The sequence below is a fragment of the Lampris incognitus genome, chromosome 4, assembly GCF_029633865.1.
Source record: "Lampris incognitus isolate fLamInc1 chromosome 4, fLamInc1.hap2, whole genome shotgun sequence".
NCBI lineage: Eukaryota > Metazoa > Chordata > Actinopteri > Lampriformes > Lampridae > Lampris > Lampris incognitus.
Genome location: NC_079214.1, coordinates 44,272,655 through 44,289,218, shown reverse-complemented (window position 1 = coordinate 44,289,218; position 16,564 = coordinate 44,272,655). Strand labels below are relative to the sequence as shown.

Here is a 16,564-nt window from a genome sequence, read left to right as displayed (position 1 = left end):
CAGTGCCCGGGGACCAACTCCAGTTCTTCTTTCCATAGCCTTGGTCAGGGGCACAGGAGTATTAACCCTAACATGCATGTCTTTTTGATGGTGGGAGGAAATTGAAGCAACCAGAGGGAACCCACACAGACATGGGGAGAACATGCCAACGGGCGGCATGATAGCCCAGTGGTTAGCGCTGTCACCTCACAGCAAGAAGGTCCTGGGTTCGAACGCCGGGGTTGTCCAACCTTGGGGGTCATCCCAGATTGTCCTCTGTGTGGAGTTTGCATGTTCTCCCCATGTCTGCGGTGGATTTCTCCCAGTGCTCTGGTTTCCCCCACCATCAAAATGACATACATACATGTTAGGGTTAATACTCCTGTCTGTGCCCCTGATCGAGGCATTGGAAAGAAGAACTGGAAAGTGTCCCCGGGTGCTGCACGGCGGTTGCTCACTGCTCCTAACTACACAGCTAGGATGGGTTAAATGCCGATAGAGGTGAATTTCCTAAACGGGGATTAATAAAGTATATATATATATAAATCAAAATCAAACTCCACACAGAAAGGACCTGGGACATCCTGGGGTTCGCACCCAGGACATTCTTGCTGTGAAACAACAGGGCTAACCACTGGGCCACCGTGCTATTCATGAAGCGACAAATTTGAAGTACACTACCAGTTCTGTCTATCTACATGCTGAGCTAGCTAACACTTATCTGTACTAGTGATATTATATTATCTCAGAGGTAGCCTGCCCCGTCAACAAAGTCCTTTTGCACACAGACATCAAAGTGTTCACTGAATGCATCGCCATTCAAAGTTATGGAATACTCCAGTGACCGATAAGTAGGCCCTGCTTATTATTACCCCTAAGCATTTCGTCATGCATCTTTACCATAGCCCTGCAGATGCTACATGCTTTTTAGCTGTGTTAATTGCAACTGATTAAAGCCCGTCATACAATTAACATATTAACAATGTAATCAATCAGGAATCAGGAACATTTATTTGTTATTTCATTTCATGTACAAATGTCGTTTCCCACAGCAGTGCAACACAAAGACAAAAAACACACCCAAAACCTACAAGAACACATATACCCAAGCTACAAAAAAACCAACTACAAAAACACATATATCCAAGCTTAAAAAAACAAAACAAAAACAAAAACTACAAAACTACAAAAACACATATATTCAACATTAAAAAAAAACAAAAAACAAAAACCAAAAAAACCAAAAACCTCCGAGAGCGAACGCCAGCCAGGACGACTGAACTGCCGAGCTGCATCGGCTAGCAGTTAGCTTAGCCTGCCCTGCTTCCGCGTACTGTCAGATTGCCCTCGGTGTTTCCCCTACGGTTGCAGCTCCGGGCAGGGCTGTGGTCACAGGGCCCACCGGAAGCAGCAGACCAGGCGCCCCCAGCCGATCCAACGCCAGTTCTCCCAGCCAGACACCCTCGACACACCTCCCCGCACTCCATACGACGACACCAAAAACACAGTCAACACCAGGCGAGGCTGCCGCCAGCCCATCTAGCCACAACCCTAATTAACCTCCTGAGAGACATGGCTGGCAAATTCAGAAGAAGCCCACGAAGGCTAACGTTTGCTACGTAGGTAGGTTAGTTAGTTAGTTAGTTAGTTAGTTAGTTAGTTAGTTAGTTAGTTAGTTAATGTTAAACTTAGCTGGCTTGCTAGCATTGGGAAGCAGTATCTACGTACAAGCAACAGTGATATTTCATTTAGAATACGCAATTACCAGTTTTATTAAGTGAAATTGTAATTATTTTAAGTAAAACTAATTCATCCGACTCATCAGTCATCTGGCTTTAAAAAAAAGTCCAAGCTCAGGAGGTTAGCAAGGCTAGCTATCGCCGTAGCAACGAAATACGCCCGGCGAGATTTTGTGTCACTTCCAACCGTGGCTCTATCCCATCTAGCCACAACCCCGCCAGACCACCCCCGGTGTTACCGGAACTGCCGGTCTGCATGGGCTAGAGGTTAGCTTAGCCTGCCCCGTTTCCGCACCCTGTTAGACCGCCCTCAGTGTTTCCTCTTCGGGCACAGCTCCGGGCAGGGCAGCGGTCTTCGGGCCCACAGGACGCAGCAGACCAAGCTCCCCCAGCCGATCCAGCGCCAGCTCTCCCAGCCATCAGACAAAGACACAAACCCAGATGCAGATGCGGACAAAGACACTGCTTTGACGGCACTGGGTGAGGCCGCCACAAACGTAAGTTCGCGCCGCCATTTCCCCACCCATGTTGAATTAATCAACAGCCCTCCTCGCCATTAAAAGATTAAAAACATGTAAATATAATAGACTATATTTCAAAGTAAGCAAAATACATAAATATGACAGCTGCGAATGAAACAGTTGATGAAGGAATTAAGATGGACGTTATGCGTGTGTTTTGTCATGCATGTGTGCATGCATGATATACACAGACAATACACACTAAGTCTCTGACCTAGTGTCCTGGTTTGGGACTTTGATGTACTTGTTCCTTTTTGCTAGGTTGACCCGATTTTCAGTCTATTTTAACAAAAATAAATGGTGTCAAAAGAAGACAACCTTCAAATTATTTTTATTGGTGATTATGCTTTAGCTTTTTTTTATACGTAAATGGACAGCCGCTTATCTTTCTACAAGGAAGACATTTATACTATTGGATGTTGTGTGGATTGAATATATACATCTGAAGCATCCCACTGTAGTGTGTACAAATATTTGAATAATCATTGGAAGAAGATAGTAGTTTACACATTTTTAAATGTTAAATAAACCAATGGCATCTTGATGTTTTTGGAGTTACATTTTCCCATTTCTCACTCTCTTTGTCCGATTTTTAATCCTGTCTGCTTTTTAAAAAATTTTTGCTTTGTTCCTTTAGCAAACATGTATTTGCCTTTTCTGGTGCATTCACCAGCAGACGCACATGTGTACACACACACACACACACACACACACACACACACACACACACACACACCTATACATGGCGAGATCAATCTAAAATATTCATTACTTAATCTAGTGTGTTTGCTGGGACATCCTCGCCTTTGTTGGGGTTAGTAGCTGCAGTGGTCCTCAAGCTCCACTGACAACAAGATCAATGGCATATTGTAAATGTCGCCCAAGTTACCATTTCGGCTCTAACCATACACATAAAAGAGTCCCCAAGCTGCCATATCAGCTCAAAGCCCCTCCTGCTTATGGCTCAGGCTACTGCTGTCGCTAAACCTGTGGGGAAATCATCTTTCAAACAAAAGATGTACTCATCTGACTTGAAATATATATGCAGCTCTAGGTAATGCAGAGGTGCATATGCACGCTGGCATTTCTGCTTCTGTCACTAGACCTTCAGTACAAAGTGAGATGGACTCCCTGGTATTGTGGTCTTTGATATAGATGGGTGAAGCAGCTGTGGCCTTAATAAGATAAAGTCATTGCATGTTGACATTTCTTTTACTATGGAAGAGTCATGGTGCTCTGCCTCTCAACAATAAAGACTGAAAACAGAGCTGGGAGGTGGAGAATTCAGTTGATTGCATCTTTTATCAGTCTGTGCTTTGGGTCACCGTTGAGTCTCAGGACACGTAGGATACAAGGAGGAGGAGATCACAGTGGATGTTGCATATCGTGTATAGTCCCATGGCTTTAGAGACAAGAGTTTTTTCATTAGATGTCATCCAGTTCACTTTGAGTCGAAATAAAACACACACACACGCGCGTCTGCTGTAGAGCCACTCTTTGAACAATCAAATAAAAATTCTCACTCAACACTGAAGGCGGAAATCCTCAACGTATTTCTCATTTATCCGTCTGCATAATGGAGTCAGGTTAACAGGCATCCTTAGCACAGCTGGAGACTCTCTCCAGTCTCTGTAAAACACTATGGAAATGTTTTGGCCAGGTGGCATCTGGCACCAACTGGTGCAGCAGCATACACATAGGTATTGGAAACAACTCAAACGGGGAGGGGGGGTATGATGCCAATGTCACGATGCATCTGTTGGACAAACAATCATTAGTATTGTAGAACAGTGATACAATATATATTTTGCAGCACAGTGGCCCAGTGGTTAACACTCTTGCCCCACCGCAAGAACGTTCTGGGTTCAAACCCCAGGCTGTCCCAGGTTCTTTCTGTGTGGAGTTTGGATATTGTCCCTTTGTGTCCTCCGGTTGCTTCAGTTTCCTCCCACCATCAAAAAAACATGTATGTTAGGGTTAATACTCCTGTCTGTGTCCCTGAGCAAGGCAATGGAAAGAAGAACTGGAGTTGGTCCCTGGGCACTGCAGCTACCCACTGCTCCTATACAATAGATGGGTTAAATGCAGAGAACACATTCATTGTAAGAATACAATTTGTTGTAAGACTACATTGCCAAATAAAGTGGCTTTCATTTTATTTTTCATTGATGAAGGTTGTAATTCATTAGACTGTCTGCGTGAGTTTTGGTCGGATGATGCGGTCTTTACAAGTTTGCAGAATATTTACTGGTGAGCTGATGGCACACGAGGGACAATGGCTGCTAAACCTCGTTTGTAATCCAAGTAAATCAGTTGCAACCGATCTATTTCTGTCTGCCTTCTACACCCAACTATATTGGAACATTGTTCTACTGTAATATTGACTGTCTGTCCAGCAGAATCGCCACTTTGTAATCGCATTTGAAATAGATAAAACAGCGAAAAAATTCGCAGATTGCAGCGCTGCTGTGTGTGGATAAACAGGAAAACACCGAGCAAAATTTTGCAGCATTGCAGCACCCATTCAGCATTAATGGAAACCTGCTGGAGGAGAAGAACAGGGTATGTGGGCCCATCGGAGCCGCGTGGTTTGTGGACACTTCACTTATTCATCTTTATTGCAGGTTCTATTTGTAGAATGCTATGTCTGTTTTTTATTTTATTTTTTCGCAGTCATTGTTCATGGAACCTTTTTTGTAGGATGAGCATTGTTCTCTGTCAAATACTGGAATTTCTTTTGCAGTGCAAGCTGTGATTGGAGGGAGGCGCATGTTGCGATTGATTAGTGCCCCAGCCAAAAAAAAAAAAAAAAAAAAAGGTTACGCAGTTCTGAATGTTTTTGAACTCATTTGTATTTGTGGTTTCTCTTCTAATCCCTTTATCCCATCTGTCAGAACTGGATTTATACGTACTGGTCATTTGTGAGAAGCCGTAGTCCCGCAACTCCTAACCTGGAACCAAAGAAAGCTTTGAAAAACTGTTTGAACTGAACAGACAAAACATGTTGTTGTTGTGTGTGTGTGTTTTTAGGTCTGGTGAAGCTGGGCATCCACTGCGTCACGTGTCAGAAAGTAGCCATAAAGATTGTCAACAGAGAGAAACTGAGCGAGTCAGTTCTTATGAAGGTAAAGCATCCTACACTCTCTCTCTATATGTGTCCATATGTGTGTATGTGTGTGTGTGTGTGTGTGTGTGTGTGTAAGACACTTGAAAAAGTGCATGTGTACAAGTACAAATACAAGATATGTACAAGTACACATGCATATGTGTGAATGTGTGTTTGTGGTTTTGTGTGTCACTTGAAAAGGAAAGTTCTCTTAGTGTGTTTGTGTGTTTCCTTTTGTCATTGTGTTTGTGTGTTTGTGTATGTATGTGTTTGCATGGTTAATGGTTGTAGCATATAATACAAAATAATATGTTTATTTTTATTAACCTAAATTGTAATCATGGCCTGAGAGGGCTTTACATTGACATGACAGTCTCCAAAAACAGGTAAATGCAATGAACTGTGCATTGTAATGTGTAAAGTCTTGTACAATTGAGTCAAGATCCTGCAACTTATTGTTTAAAGGTGATACAATTACCACTGCAGCTACTAACCCCACCACCAGTAAACACACTAGATTAGGTGATGAATATTTTAGATTGATCATGCCAGTGTGTGTGTGTGTTTGTGTGTGTGTGTGTGTGTGTGTGTGTGTGTGTGTGTGTGTGTGTGTGTGTGCGTGCGTGCGTGTGTGTGTGTGTGCGTGCGTGCGTGCGTGCGTGCGTGCGTGTGCGTGCAATGAGAGTTTCAGGTAATGTGGATCAGCTCTGCTTGGAGTTTTGATGACAAAGTCTGTGCATCAGTCACATTTTCTGTCCTGTCTTCACCATACCTCGCTGGAGTACTAAAAGATTGCATTTGTTTGTGTCTGGGTGTGTGTGTTTGTGTGTTTTTGCATGCCTGCGTACCCATGTGTGTTTATGTGTGCAGCGGATGAGTGTGATTTGGCAAAGTCAGGGAAACAGGCTGTCTCTTCCTGATTTACCGAGCTGCAGTCTGGGATTTCTGCTGATGCTCTCTTTTCATCCTAATGAGGAAAGGAGGAGGAAACGGGAGCCACTCAACCCTTTGACCGCTTCGCTCTGCTCTCACCTCGGCCCTGGTTTAATTAGTTTACTAATTGCTCGTTAACACTCCTGTTTTGGGGGTGGGGGTTGTCCCGGTGTCTCACACACCAATTCAATTACTGTGTGTCATGGTAGCTGTAAGAAAATTAACTGACAACCTTCAGGATTTCAGGATTTTAGATGTCTTTGTTGTGCCAGTCTGAATTTTTAGTGTGATATTTTCAAACAGAAATAAATATTTATAGTATGGGGTTCTTGCTTAAAATAAGTCTGGTTTGATTTCTGCATCCTTGTTTTTCCAGAGAAGACACCACAGTCTGAGCCGATTGAGAAATGTTCATGGTAAAGTGAGCAAAAAAAAAAAGCAGGGGGGAGGGGGGATCAGAATCAAATAAGTCCGTGGTCTTGTCACACATATAAAAAAAACAGGTGCTGATAGGCAAAGCTCTTTATGGTGAATTGGGTCTCTCATATTTGGTCTGTTTGCCGTTCGCTGTGCTATCAATGTTTAGTGAGATGCCAGCCACCCCGTCTTCGATCTGGGGGTTGCCCCAGTAGGCTGCTCTAATCTTTCCCGCCTCCTTCTCATTTTGGAAAAACACGAGGGCACTGTTGTCATGGCAACAGGGGATGATCGTCTTTTGTTAGGGGGCAGAGAAAATATTAGGCCCTCTTTGTCTGAGTAATGGGGATATTGCTGTGTTTGTAATAATTTAGTGTTTAGATAGTTGGTTAGTTGTCCAGGTAGTCTGAAGAGAGACCCTGAGTTGGTGGTAAGTTGTGTGGTGTTTAAAATGTTCACCTCTTTCCTCCGAAACTACTCTTTTGTTGGATGGCATTTTGCAATGATCCCATCCAGTCTGAGAGTTCCTTCACATCTAGTGATGTGCTTCAACTCAGCATTCATTGTTTCTTTCCTTTTTTCTTTCTTTCTTGTCAAGCTTTGTAACCCAAACGTTGCTAGGGCTCTTTTGTATTTTGTTGCAGCTTTGCATATGAATGTGACGTTGCTCCTGCAAGCATAACAGTAAAAGATGACCGTTCCTCCTGTTTCGTATTCCACACAGAACCTTTTGTACCAAATTAATTCCTGTCCAGCTACCAATCAGCCCCCCCCCCCAGAAACCCTACTACCAATCAGCCCCCCCCCCCCCCCACAGAAACCCTACTATTTTCTGCTTTTCGTTTGTCATCTGTTTTACCCTCATGAACTGATTTTAACAATTCTGATTGTTTGGCCCTGTGCAGTGTATGTGTATGTGCATTAGTATACATATACACAGTTGTGTTTATACATGCATACATTCTTGTGTGTATGTCTGTATATCTGGGTTGATGTTGTGTTGTGTTGTGTTGTGTTGTGTTGTGTTGTTTGTGTGTGTTTGTGTGTGTGTGTGTTTGAGACTGAGCAAGATGATGACCATGACATTTGAAGTGCTCCTTCAAAGATCAGCACCTTACATCAGCTTTGCTGTCCCCCTTTCTGGCACTGGGATGTCAAACCTGGCATTTACGCTCAGGTCTCCCTCCAGTTAATGGAGAAACTCACTGGGAACCATAGTAGGATGAGGATACAGAGCCAGGTTAACTGAATCTGCACTGGAAAAGCAAGCTAACTCAGACGCTGCATTAGAGAAGCAAAACACAAATTTGTGTGTGTGTGTGTGTGTGTGTGTGTGTGTGTGTGTGTGTGTGTGTGTGTGTGTGTGTGTGTGTGTGTGTGTGTGTGTGTGTGTGTGTGTGTGTGTGTGTGTGTGTGTGTGTGTGTGTGTGTGTGTGTGTGTGTGTGGAGGGGGGTATTGGTACCCTGATCTTAAAGGATATATTGCAGTAAATTGAAATTTAGCTGAGTGAAATGAACAATGAATTCCTCAACCTGTCGGTGATGAGATCCACATTCCAAAAAATCATTTCTAAATGTTCTTTTGTGTGTTAATATCTTAAGAAAGCATTAAAGGCCATCCCCATAATATGACATCATTTATATCTAAGTAATAAGTAAAAAAAATATAGTGATGTTAGATTTTGTCATTAGACATTAAATATGCCTCCCTACATGTGAATGTATTTTGTGTGTTCGTGTGTGCGCATGCAAGTGTGTTCAAGTGTGCGAGTGTTTGTGTGCATATCTGTGTTTGAATACTTGTGTGTGTGTGTGTGTGTGTGTGTGTGTGTGTGTGTGTGTGTGTGTGTGTGTGTGTGTGTGTATGTGTGTAAGTTGGTGTGTGTTAGTTTGTATATGTGTGTGTTTGTGATTGTGTGCGTGTGTGTACATTTGTGAGTGTGTGTGCAATCAGAAGCATTGGTTAGAGAGAGAGAGAGAGAGTGTGTGTGTGTGTGTGTGTGTGTGTGTGTGTGTGTGTGTGTGTGTGTGTGTGTGTGTGTGTGTGTGTGATTAAATGTACTGTTTTCCAGGTGAAGTACAGCAGGTTATGTTGCTGTGCAGTTTTCTCATGCCTGAAAGGAGTCATTTCATCTCCTCAACGACTGGCTGACTGTGTTAATGGTGTCAATACTTTACTTAATTGCGTTGGTTCTACCTATTATTTCTGCCGTATGAAGTAAGAGTGGGTGTAAGTGTCTGTCGGTCTGTCTCTGTATGTGTGTTTATTAGGGCTGTCGATCGATTAAAAAATTAAGTAATTGATCACACAATTTGCTGTGATTAATCGCGATTAATCGCATTTTTTCTTCTTAAGCCTGAAGCTTGTAATAACGATAATAATAATTATATATATAGCACAAAAAGTAAGGAAATTTGTGTTTGGTAGATTATTTCTTTGTTGTAACAATGCTTCTTGGCAATAAATCTTATACTGTTGGAAAGCCTGTTTATTTCCCTTTTAAATGGTGCCACATTTGTAAGGAACATGCATTTGTGGGATGAGCAGCAGAGCTGAGTGTGTGGGTTGCGCCCATGAAAAATTTGCCAAATCTTCTCTGCCAATGCCAAACAGCTTATTTTGCTGTTGCTATTGACTCTTGTTTTGAGCTTCTGGTACCCCAGGTGCTGATAATAAGGTGCCTGATATAAGATTTATTGCCAAGAAGCATTGTTACAACAAAGAAATAATCTACCAAACACAAATTTCCTTACTTTTTGTGCTGCGTTTTATATATATATATATTTATTCTCCCTTTTTCTCCCCAATTGTATCTGGCCAATTACCCAACTCTTCCGAGCTGTCCAGGTTGCTGCTTCACCCCCTCTGTCGATCTGGGGAGGGCTGCAGACTACCACATGATAATGGATATATTTAAATGTAAAATCATGGAATTAATGTCGAAACACAAAGGAAGTATATGCAGTTTTTTTTTAACTTTGAACACAGATTCTCTCCTGTGAACTACAGATTTCCAATAAAACCATCAAGGAGGTCAAAATTGTCAGCTTAAAAGGCATATTTCTTTATGCACTAACATAACAAAACCCAGGCCTATATGTTAAAGGGCCGGTTGAATTTCAAAACCATCAAGGTCATTGAAATTAGATATCAGTTTAGAAGGCAATAATTTCTTGTATGCACTAATATAAATGATAATTAACCAAAAAAAAGTGTTCCATATTCAAGTGCCATTTGAATTTAAAGTGTTGTGAATTCATGATGTTCATTACATGTTCATCACAGAAGCCCATATGCGCACTAATGGCACAGCATAGTAGAATATCTAATATTCTTCATGAGGGGATGAGGGCTGGGAACAAATAAAGCCTACTACTGTGAGAAAGCGGAGATGAAGGTTACGTACTGTAACCGTGCGGTGAGGAACAGAGTAGAGGAAAAAGGCAGCTTTCCATATGTCGGCCAGCAGGAGTGCTCAACAGCACCAAATGGCAACATTCGCTTAAAAACGTTCCTGTGACATCACCAGAACGTCACCAGAAGGTAATGTTGTGGTGACCAAATGGGTATTTACTTTGCAACGTTGCTGTAATGTTGTATGTTAGCTGGATCCCCTGATATGCCTGTGAAACAGCCTCAGAAAGTAAACAAAACACAGCCGCGTTGTGTTAACTATTTTTAATGCATTAAATATTTCAAATTAATCGCAAAAATTAATTTTGACAACACTAGTGTTTATATGTCTGCCTGCCTGCTTTCTTGTTTGCCTTTGAAGGTTTGCGTGAGTCTGTCTGTCTCTTTATCCTTTGCTTTTTCTGTTAGCTTGTGTCTGCCTGTGTGTGTATGAGCCAAAATATTATGACCACTCACAGGTGAACCGAATAACATTGATTATTAAGGTTTGGGTATATTAGATGGTAAGCAAACAATCAGGTCTCATAATCAATGTGTTGGATGAAGGAGAATGTTAAGGTTTGGGTAGATTAGATGGTAAGTGAACTTTGGGTTCGCGAAGCGAACCCTACTTATATGAACAACGACAAAATGGCTGAGAGGGTTATTGCATTGTGACATCATCCACAATAGCTCGCTGGAAAAAAGAAAAACGATGGAGGTGCATTCCCCGTGCCAATCCCGGACAATATGACCCCCTGTGGTCATATGTCCTCCCACCGACCCCGTATTGGCACGCCCACCGGAAGCGCTATTCCTCTTTGTAAGTCGAACCATCTCCAACTAAATGAGCACCACACCTGTGGCCCGGGTAGGAGGAGAACGGCTCTATTCTCAGCCATTTTGTCGTTGTTCATATAACTAGGGTTCGCTTCGCGAACCCAAAGTTACATTTCACGTACTCCAAAATGGCTGAGAGGGTTATTGCATTGAACAACGACAGGATTCGTGCCTCCGTTCCCTAGCCGTCCAATGAACCCTTCAAACCCCTGGTGGGAAGGGGTACGCGTTCTGATGAGAGCATCCTAAGAGGCCTGCTCCAGAACAGTGTCGGCAACCGACCGCACCTTAACGTGCCGGTAATAATGCCGTAAGAAAGTGGTCTCACCACTCCAAACCGCCGCCTGGCGGATGACCTCCCAGTCGATACCTGACAACACAGCTATCGACGTAGCAGTCCCTCGGGTAGAATGCGCCTTCAGCTTAGGAGCTGTTTTACCTGCTTTGGTATACGCCTCCGTAATACCATCCACCAGCCAGTGTGCTAGCCTCTGGGTGGAAAGGGCATAACCTGGTTTGCTCACTCTGTAGGTCAACAGCAGCCTGTCAGACCTACGAATATCTGCTGTGCGCCGCATGTAAATGCGTAAAGCCCGTACAGGACACAAGAGGTGCAAGCGTTTCTCATCCCTAGTCACCGGTGACGAGTGAAACGCGTGTATCACCACCGGGGCCCTACGCGTCAGGACAGACACAGTTTTGGGCACGAAGCTGGGGTCTGTAAAGAGCGTGACCATCAGATCACCAGAAAACACCATCCCCTTGATGGTGGGTGCAGTGAGCTCACAACCCCTCGCTGCGGTGGTAAGTGCCAAGAGCACAGCCAGCTTAGCCGAGACATAACGCATGTCTGCCGTAGACATGGATTCAAAGGGATCTTTCTCTAGTGCGCGCAGAGCAAGGGAAGCATCCCAAGTTTCAGCTCTCGTAAGCTCCTTAGCTGAGAGCTTCTTAGCACCCAACAGGTACTGCGTCATGAGCGGGTGCGTGAAAACCGTGCTACCCTCGATCTTCCCCCCGGAAGAACGTGAGAGCCGATACACAGACTTTGACCAAGGAGAAAGACCATAGTCTATCACTCCTACAGACCTCCACAAAAGTCAGTATAGGGCCAATCCCTACTGACAAAGGGTCCATGTCGCGTTCAGCGCAAAATTGGTCAAATCGATTCCAGTACCCCTGGTACCTGGAATACGTGGAGTCTTTACGCGCCGCTAAGATGACACGAATCACTTGCGCACTAAGTCCCATAGCTAAGAGCCTGGCTTTGTAAGCATCCACGCCGCTAATCGGGAGCCTCCTATCCAGGGGCCCTCCCGTAGCAGCCCTCCTGCTTGCGTGAGTGCGTCCGCCCACTCCGGGACGTCGAACCGCTCGCCTACTATCCAGGGCACTATTCGCGGAAACCACGGGGTGCTCGGTTCGTACGGGGCCACGAGAACTAACCGACCCCCTGTGCGCTCGAACTTGACCACCAGGTCTAGGAGGCACCTGCACGGGGGGAATGCGTAAAGCATCTCCTCAGGCCATGGATCTAGTCCAAGCGTGTTGACCCCCAACGGCGCTAGGTCGGACGGGAGCATCGAGTACCAACGAGGGCACTTGTAATTGAGTTTCGATGCGAACAGATCCTCTTGAGCTACCCCGAACCTCTCCCAGATCATAGCCACTATGGCTGGGTTGAGGCTCCAATTGTCCGCATGCGGGCCGCCTCTCGAGAGGATGTCCGCTGCTTCGTTGTCCTTCCCAGGAACATGAAGCGCCCTGATTGATAGCGCATTGCTGTTGACCCAAATCCAAATTTGCATGGCCAACTCTCTGCAACGCTTGGACTTCATACCGCCTTGGCGGTTGATGTAGGCCTTGGCCGTCATGCTGTCTGTCATTATCAGTATGTGACGGCCTACGAGATTCTGAGCGAAATGCTGGATAGCCAGCCAAATCGTCTCCGTCTCGCGCGCGTTGATGTGGACCTTCTCCCCAGACGGCCACACTCCTCGCGCTGTTTTGTAGCCAAGGATGGCCCCCCAACCCGAGAGGGACGCATCCGTATAAATCGTTACCTCGGGTCCCCTGGGGCCCATAGGGACCCCAGACATGTCCACGCAGGCTCTGTTCCAGTGGTCTAGGTCCTGCGCTACCACGCGCGGGACCAGGATAAGATGGTTGTTGTACTGGCGTTCGTTGCCGTATTTCAAGAAGTGAACTGCGAACCACAATTGCAGTCTCCTCATGAACAACAGACCTAAAGGAACAACTTGGTGAGCTGATGCCAGAAGGCCCAGCAGCCTCCTGATCATCCGATAAGTGACATATGTCCCCGGGAGGAAATGTGCTAACGTGGTCCTGGTGGAATGCCATCTCTCTTGCGTAAGGGTTGCGCGCATGAATACCGTATCCAAACTCAGACCCAGATACGTTGCCTGGCATGAAGGCCATGGCGTGCTCTTCTTTATGTTGATAGTGAAACCCATGTACTCCATGAATTCCATCAACTCCTGAGTATGGAGTATTGCTTGTTCCGGCGACCGGGCCAACACCAACAGGTCGTCTAGGAACCATGCCAAGCGCATACCTTTGCGCATCAACACTCCGAGCGCTGCTTTCACACACCTTGTGAATGTCAGAGGAGAGAGGCGATATCCGAACGGGAGGCATGTGTACTGGTAACACTGACCCCGGTAACAGAACCGAAGATACTTTCTGTGTCTTTCCGCAATCGGACAATGATAGAAAGCATCTTTTAGGTCGACCGAAGTTAGCCAATCGGACTGTGTCACCATTGACAGCAGAACCGGTGTGCGTAGCATTTTGAAACTGACCTTCTCTACATACTTGTTGAAGGGTTTCAAATCTAGGATTGGGCGCATGCCCCCATCCTTCTTCGGGACCAGAAAGTAACGGCTGTAAAACCCGTCTTCTCTTTCTAGGGGAGGAACCACCGTGATTGCCCCTTTCGAGAGTAACTCTGTGAGTTCGTTGTCTAGGATTTGTGCTTCGGCCACCGACCCCGGTTCCGTATGCACTATTCCCAAGTACGGGGGTAAAATACCGTTCTCGAAAAGGATTTGGTGTCCGTGGGCTATCTGATCCAAAACAGAAGCCGACGGGACCAATTCCTTCCACCTGTGTAACATGCGTGACAGAGGTCTCGTTGCCTCCTGTACCTTGCTGTTCAGGTAGCGTGCGTAAGTTGCGCGTAAAGGGTCTGGGGAAGCCCCGCCCGCCATGCCCTGCATCCATGGGGGGGGGCTTCGTCCTTGTAAAGGAGACCCAGATGGGGGAATTGGCGTTTTGAACCTTTCCAAATTACCATTTGACCCATCAGAGAGACTAAACATTGTCGCATCATAGTCCCCTCCCAGGGGCTCATTTGCGCTCATGTCATTATTATCCAATATTTCCAGCAGGGATGTTATTACATTGTTATCATCATCTTTACCTAAAGATTCAGACAGACAATCAGACTTGCATTTCAAACCTTTTAAAACGCAATCACCATCATCACCAACATAAAAACTTTTATTCACATTCACAACCTTTGGAATAGAACAAGTAGACTGTGCATCAGAAACCAAAATAAAAGGCGCAGTGTTTAGCCCTGCGCACGCTGTGTCCCCTGAACAAGCGTCTATATCGCCGGAGACGGCTCTGGAATCAGTCTGTTGGTGTGGGTCGTAACATCCTGCCGAAACACGTCACTTGGCAGCTCCCTTCTTGGAAGTGTCTGTGCTGTCCGGCTTGGCCGCCTTGGCCGCTGGATCTGTGGGAGACTGGGAGTTTTGACGCGAGCCCTGTCCACGCCCGCGCCCCACTTTACCACCTCTTTTTGGATAAGTCTCTCTCCATTTCTGCTTGCGCGCAGGCTTGTCCCCCTGCCCTTTGCCCACCGCGGGCTTAGGGGTAGGCGGGTTCTTCATCATCGGGAGAAGCTCCTTGTGCAAGGTTTCGCGCTCGGCCTGGGCGGCCTTGTATTTGCTGATAATGTCCGGGGTCGTTCCAAACAGGCCCTGGTTCCCTGCGCAGGAGTGGGCCATCCACTCCTTGCAGAATTCCTCTTTTACCCCGGCTGTCTCTAGCCAGAGACGTCTGCGCGAAAGTGTGGAGGCAGCTGCGCTAGAACCGCACTCTAGAGCGATGGAATACAGCAGCGATCCCAGGGAGTCAGCTATGCGTTCCATTTCCAAGATGTACTCACAACCTGCTTCGCTGGCCACTACGTCACCGAACTCGGCCCCGTCGATACCTGCTGTAGCGATGGTGGCTTTGCTTTGCTCGACGTTTGATAGGCTGCAGAGCTTGCGCATGTACGCCGTTATCATCCCAGCCGTTGAGACGAGTCCAGCTGCGCGTGTACTGGCGTGCCATGCATCACACGCGTAACGATCCACCTGTTGGCCCCACTGCGAAGGGTGTTTGGGAGTATCGCGAGACCTCACCTTGGTGTTAGGGTTGAACGATAAAATGTCCCTCTCTGGTTGCGGAATTTTCCAGTCTTTGTAGTTCAGGTTCCTAACCTCGACTGCTAAGACGTCAACCCCCTTCTGACTGAACTTTGAGGACGATTTAAGTAGCGGATCCGCCTCCGCCCGCTTAAACGCTCGCCCCTGATCGTCTACTTCCTCAGGCAGTGAATCCTCGGGTTCCGCACCCGCCAAATAACATGCCACGGATTCACCAGGGAGAGATAGGATCTCATTGATCCAGTCCTCTCTAACTATCCCGGATGGTGAGATAGCCTCTGGCTCCGGAGGGATGCTAATGCTAGCCGCCGTCCCGTGACTGTAGCTAGGAAGCATCGGAGGGATGTTGCTAGCCTCCGCCCCATGGCTATAGCTAGGTAGCACCATGCTAGCCGCCTCGTTAGCAGGTGCGAAGGGATCTGCGAGTCCCCATCTTTGACGGTACAGGGCAGCCCACCTTTGGCGCCCCGATCCTCTAATGGTTTTACAGAAATTGCAGTCGATCTCATTACGGTCTACATATCTCAAGTAGCCCGTGTAGTGAACATGCGGGATGTGGGAGACACAGTCCGGATGGGGCTCCCATTGGAGCGTCGCCGGTTTAACACACCCGCACCAAGCGTAGAATCCGGCCACATCGACCGGATTAACGAACATCTTGGCGATAAAAGGTAAGCTAACTATAAGTTAGTATCTAATATACCAGTATATCACTAGATTACTTGCGTATTTGCAGTTTTACTCTTGGTCCCAGCGAGAGAGAAACAGCCATCGACCGATCTCATTTAGTTGGAGATGGAAAGAGGAATAGCGCTTCCGGTGGGCGTGCCAATACGGGGTCGGTGGGAGGACATATGATCACAGGGGGTCATGTTGTCCGGGATTGGCACGGGGAATGCACCTCCATCGTTTTTCTTTTTTCCAGCGAGCTATTGTGGATGATGTCCCAATGCAATAACCCTCTCAGCCATTTTGGAGTACGTGAAATGTAACAATCAGTTCTCATAATCTATGTGTTGGATGAAGGAGGAATGGGCAGGAGTAAAGAAAGCCCTGAGCAACTTTGACAAGGGCCAAATAATTATGGCCAGACGACTGGGTCAGAGCATCTCTGAAACGGCAAGGCTTGTGGGGTGCTCATGGTCAGCAGCGGTGAGTACTCACTACTAACA

General features: G+C 46.1%; 1 protein-coding gene across 1 annotated transcript in view; it reads left to right on the top strand.

Annotated features, from left to right (window-relative positions):
* Positions 1 to 16,564, top strand: part of LOC130111358 (serine/threonine-protein kinase BRSK2-like) — a 144,658-nt gene that overhangs the window by 74,809 nt on the left and 53,285 nt on the right. Inside the window, exon 2 of the mRNA XM_056278523.1 lies at positions 5,270 to 5,364. Coding sequence (XP_056134498.1) covers positions 5,270 to 5,364 — 95 coding nt within the window. The remainder of the gene's footprint in view (positions 1 to 5,269; positions 5,365 to 16,564) is intronic.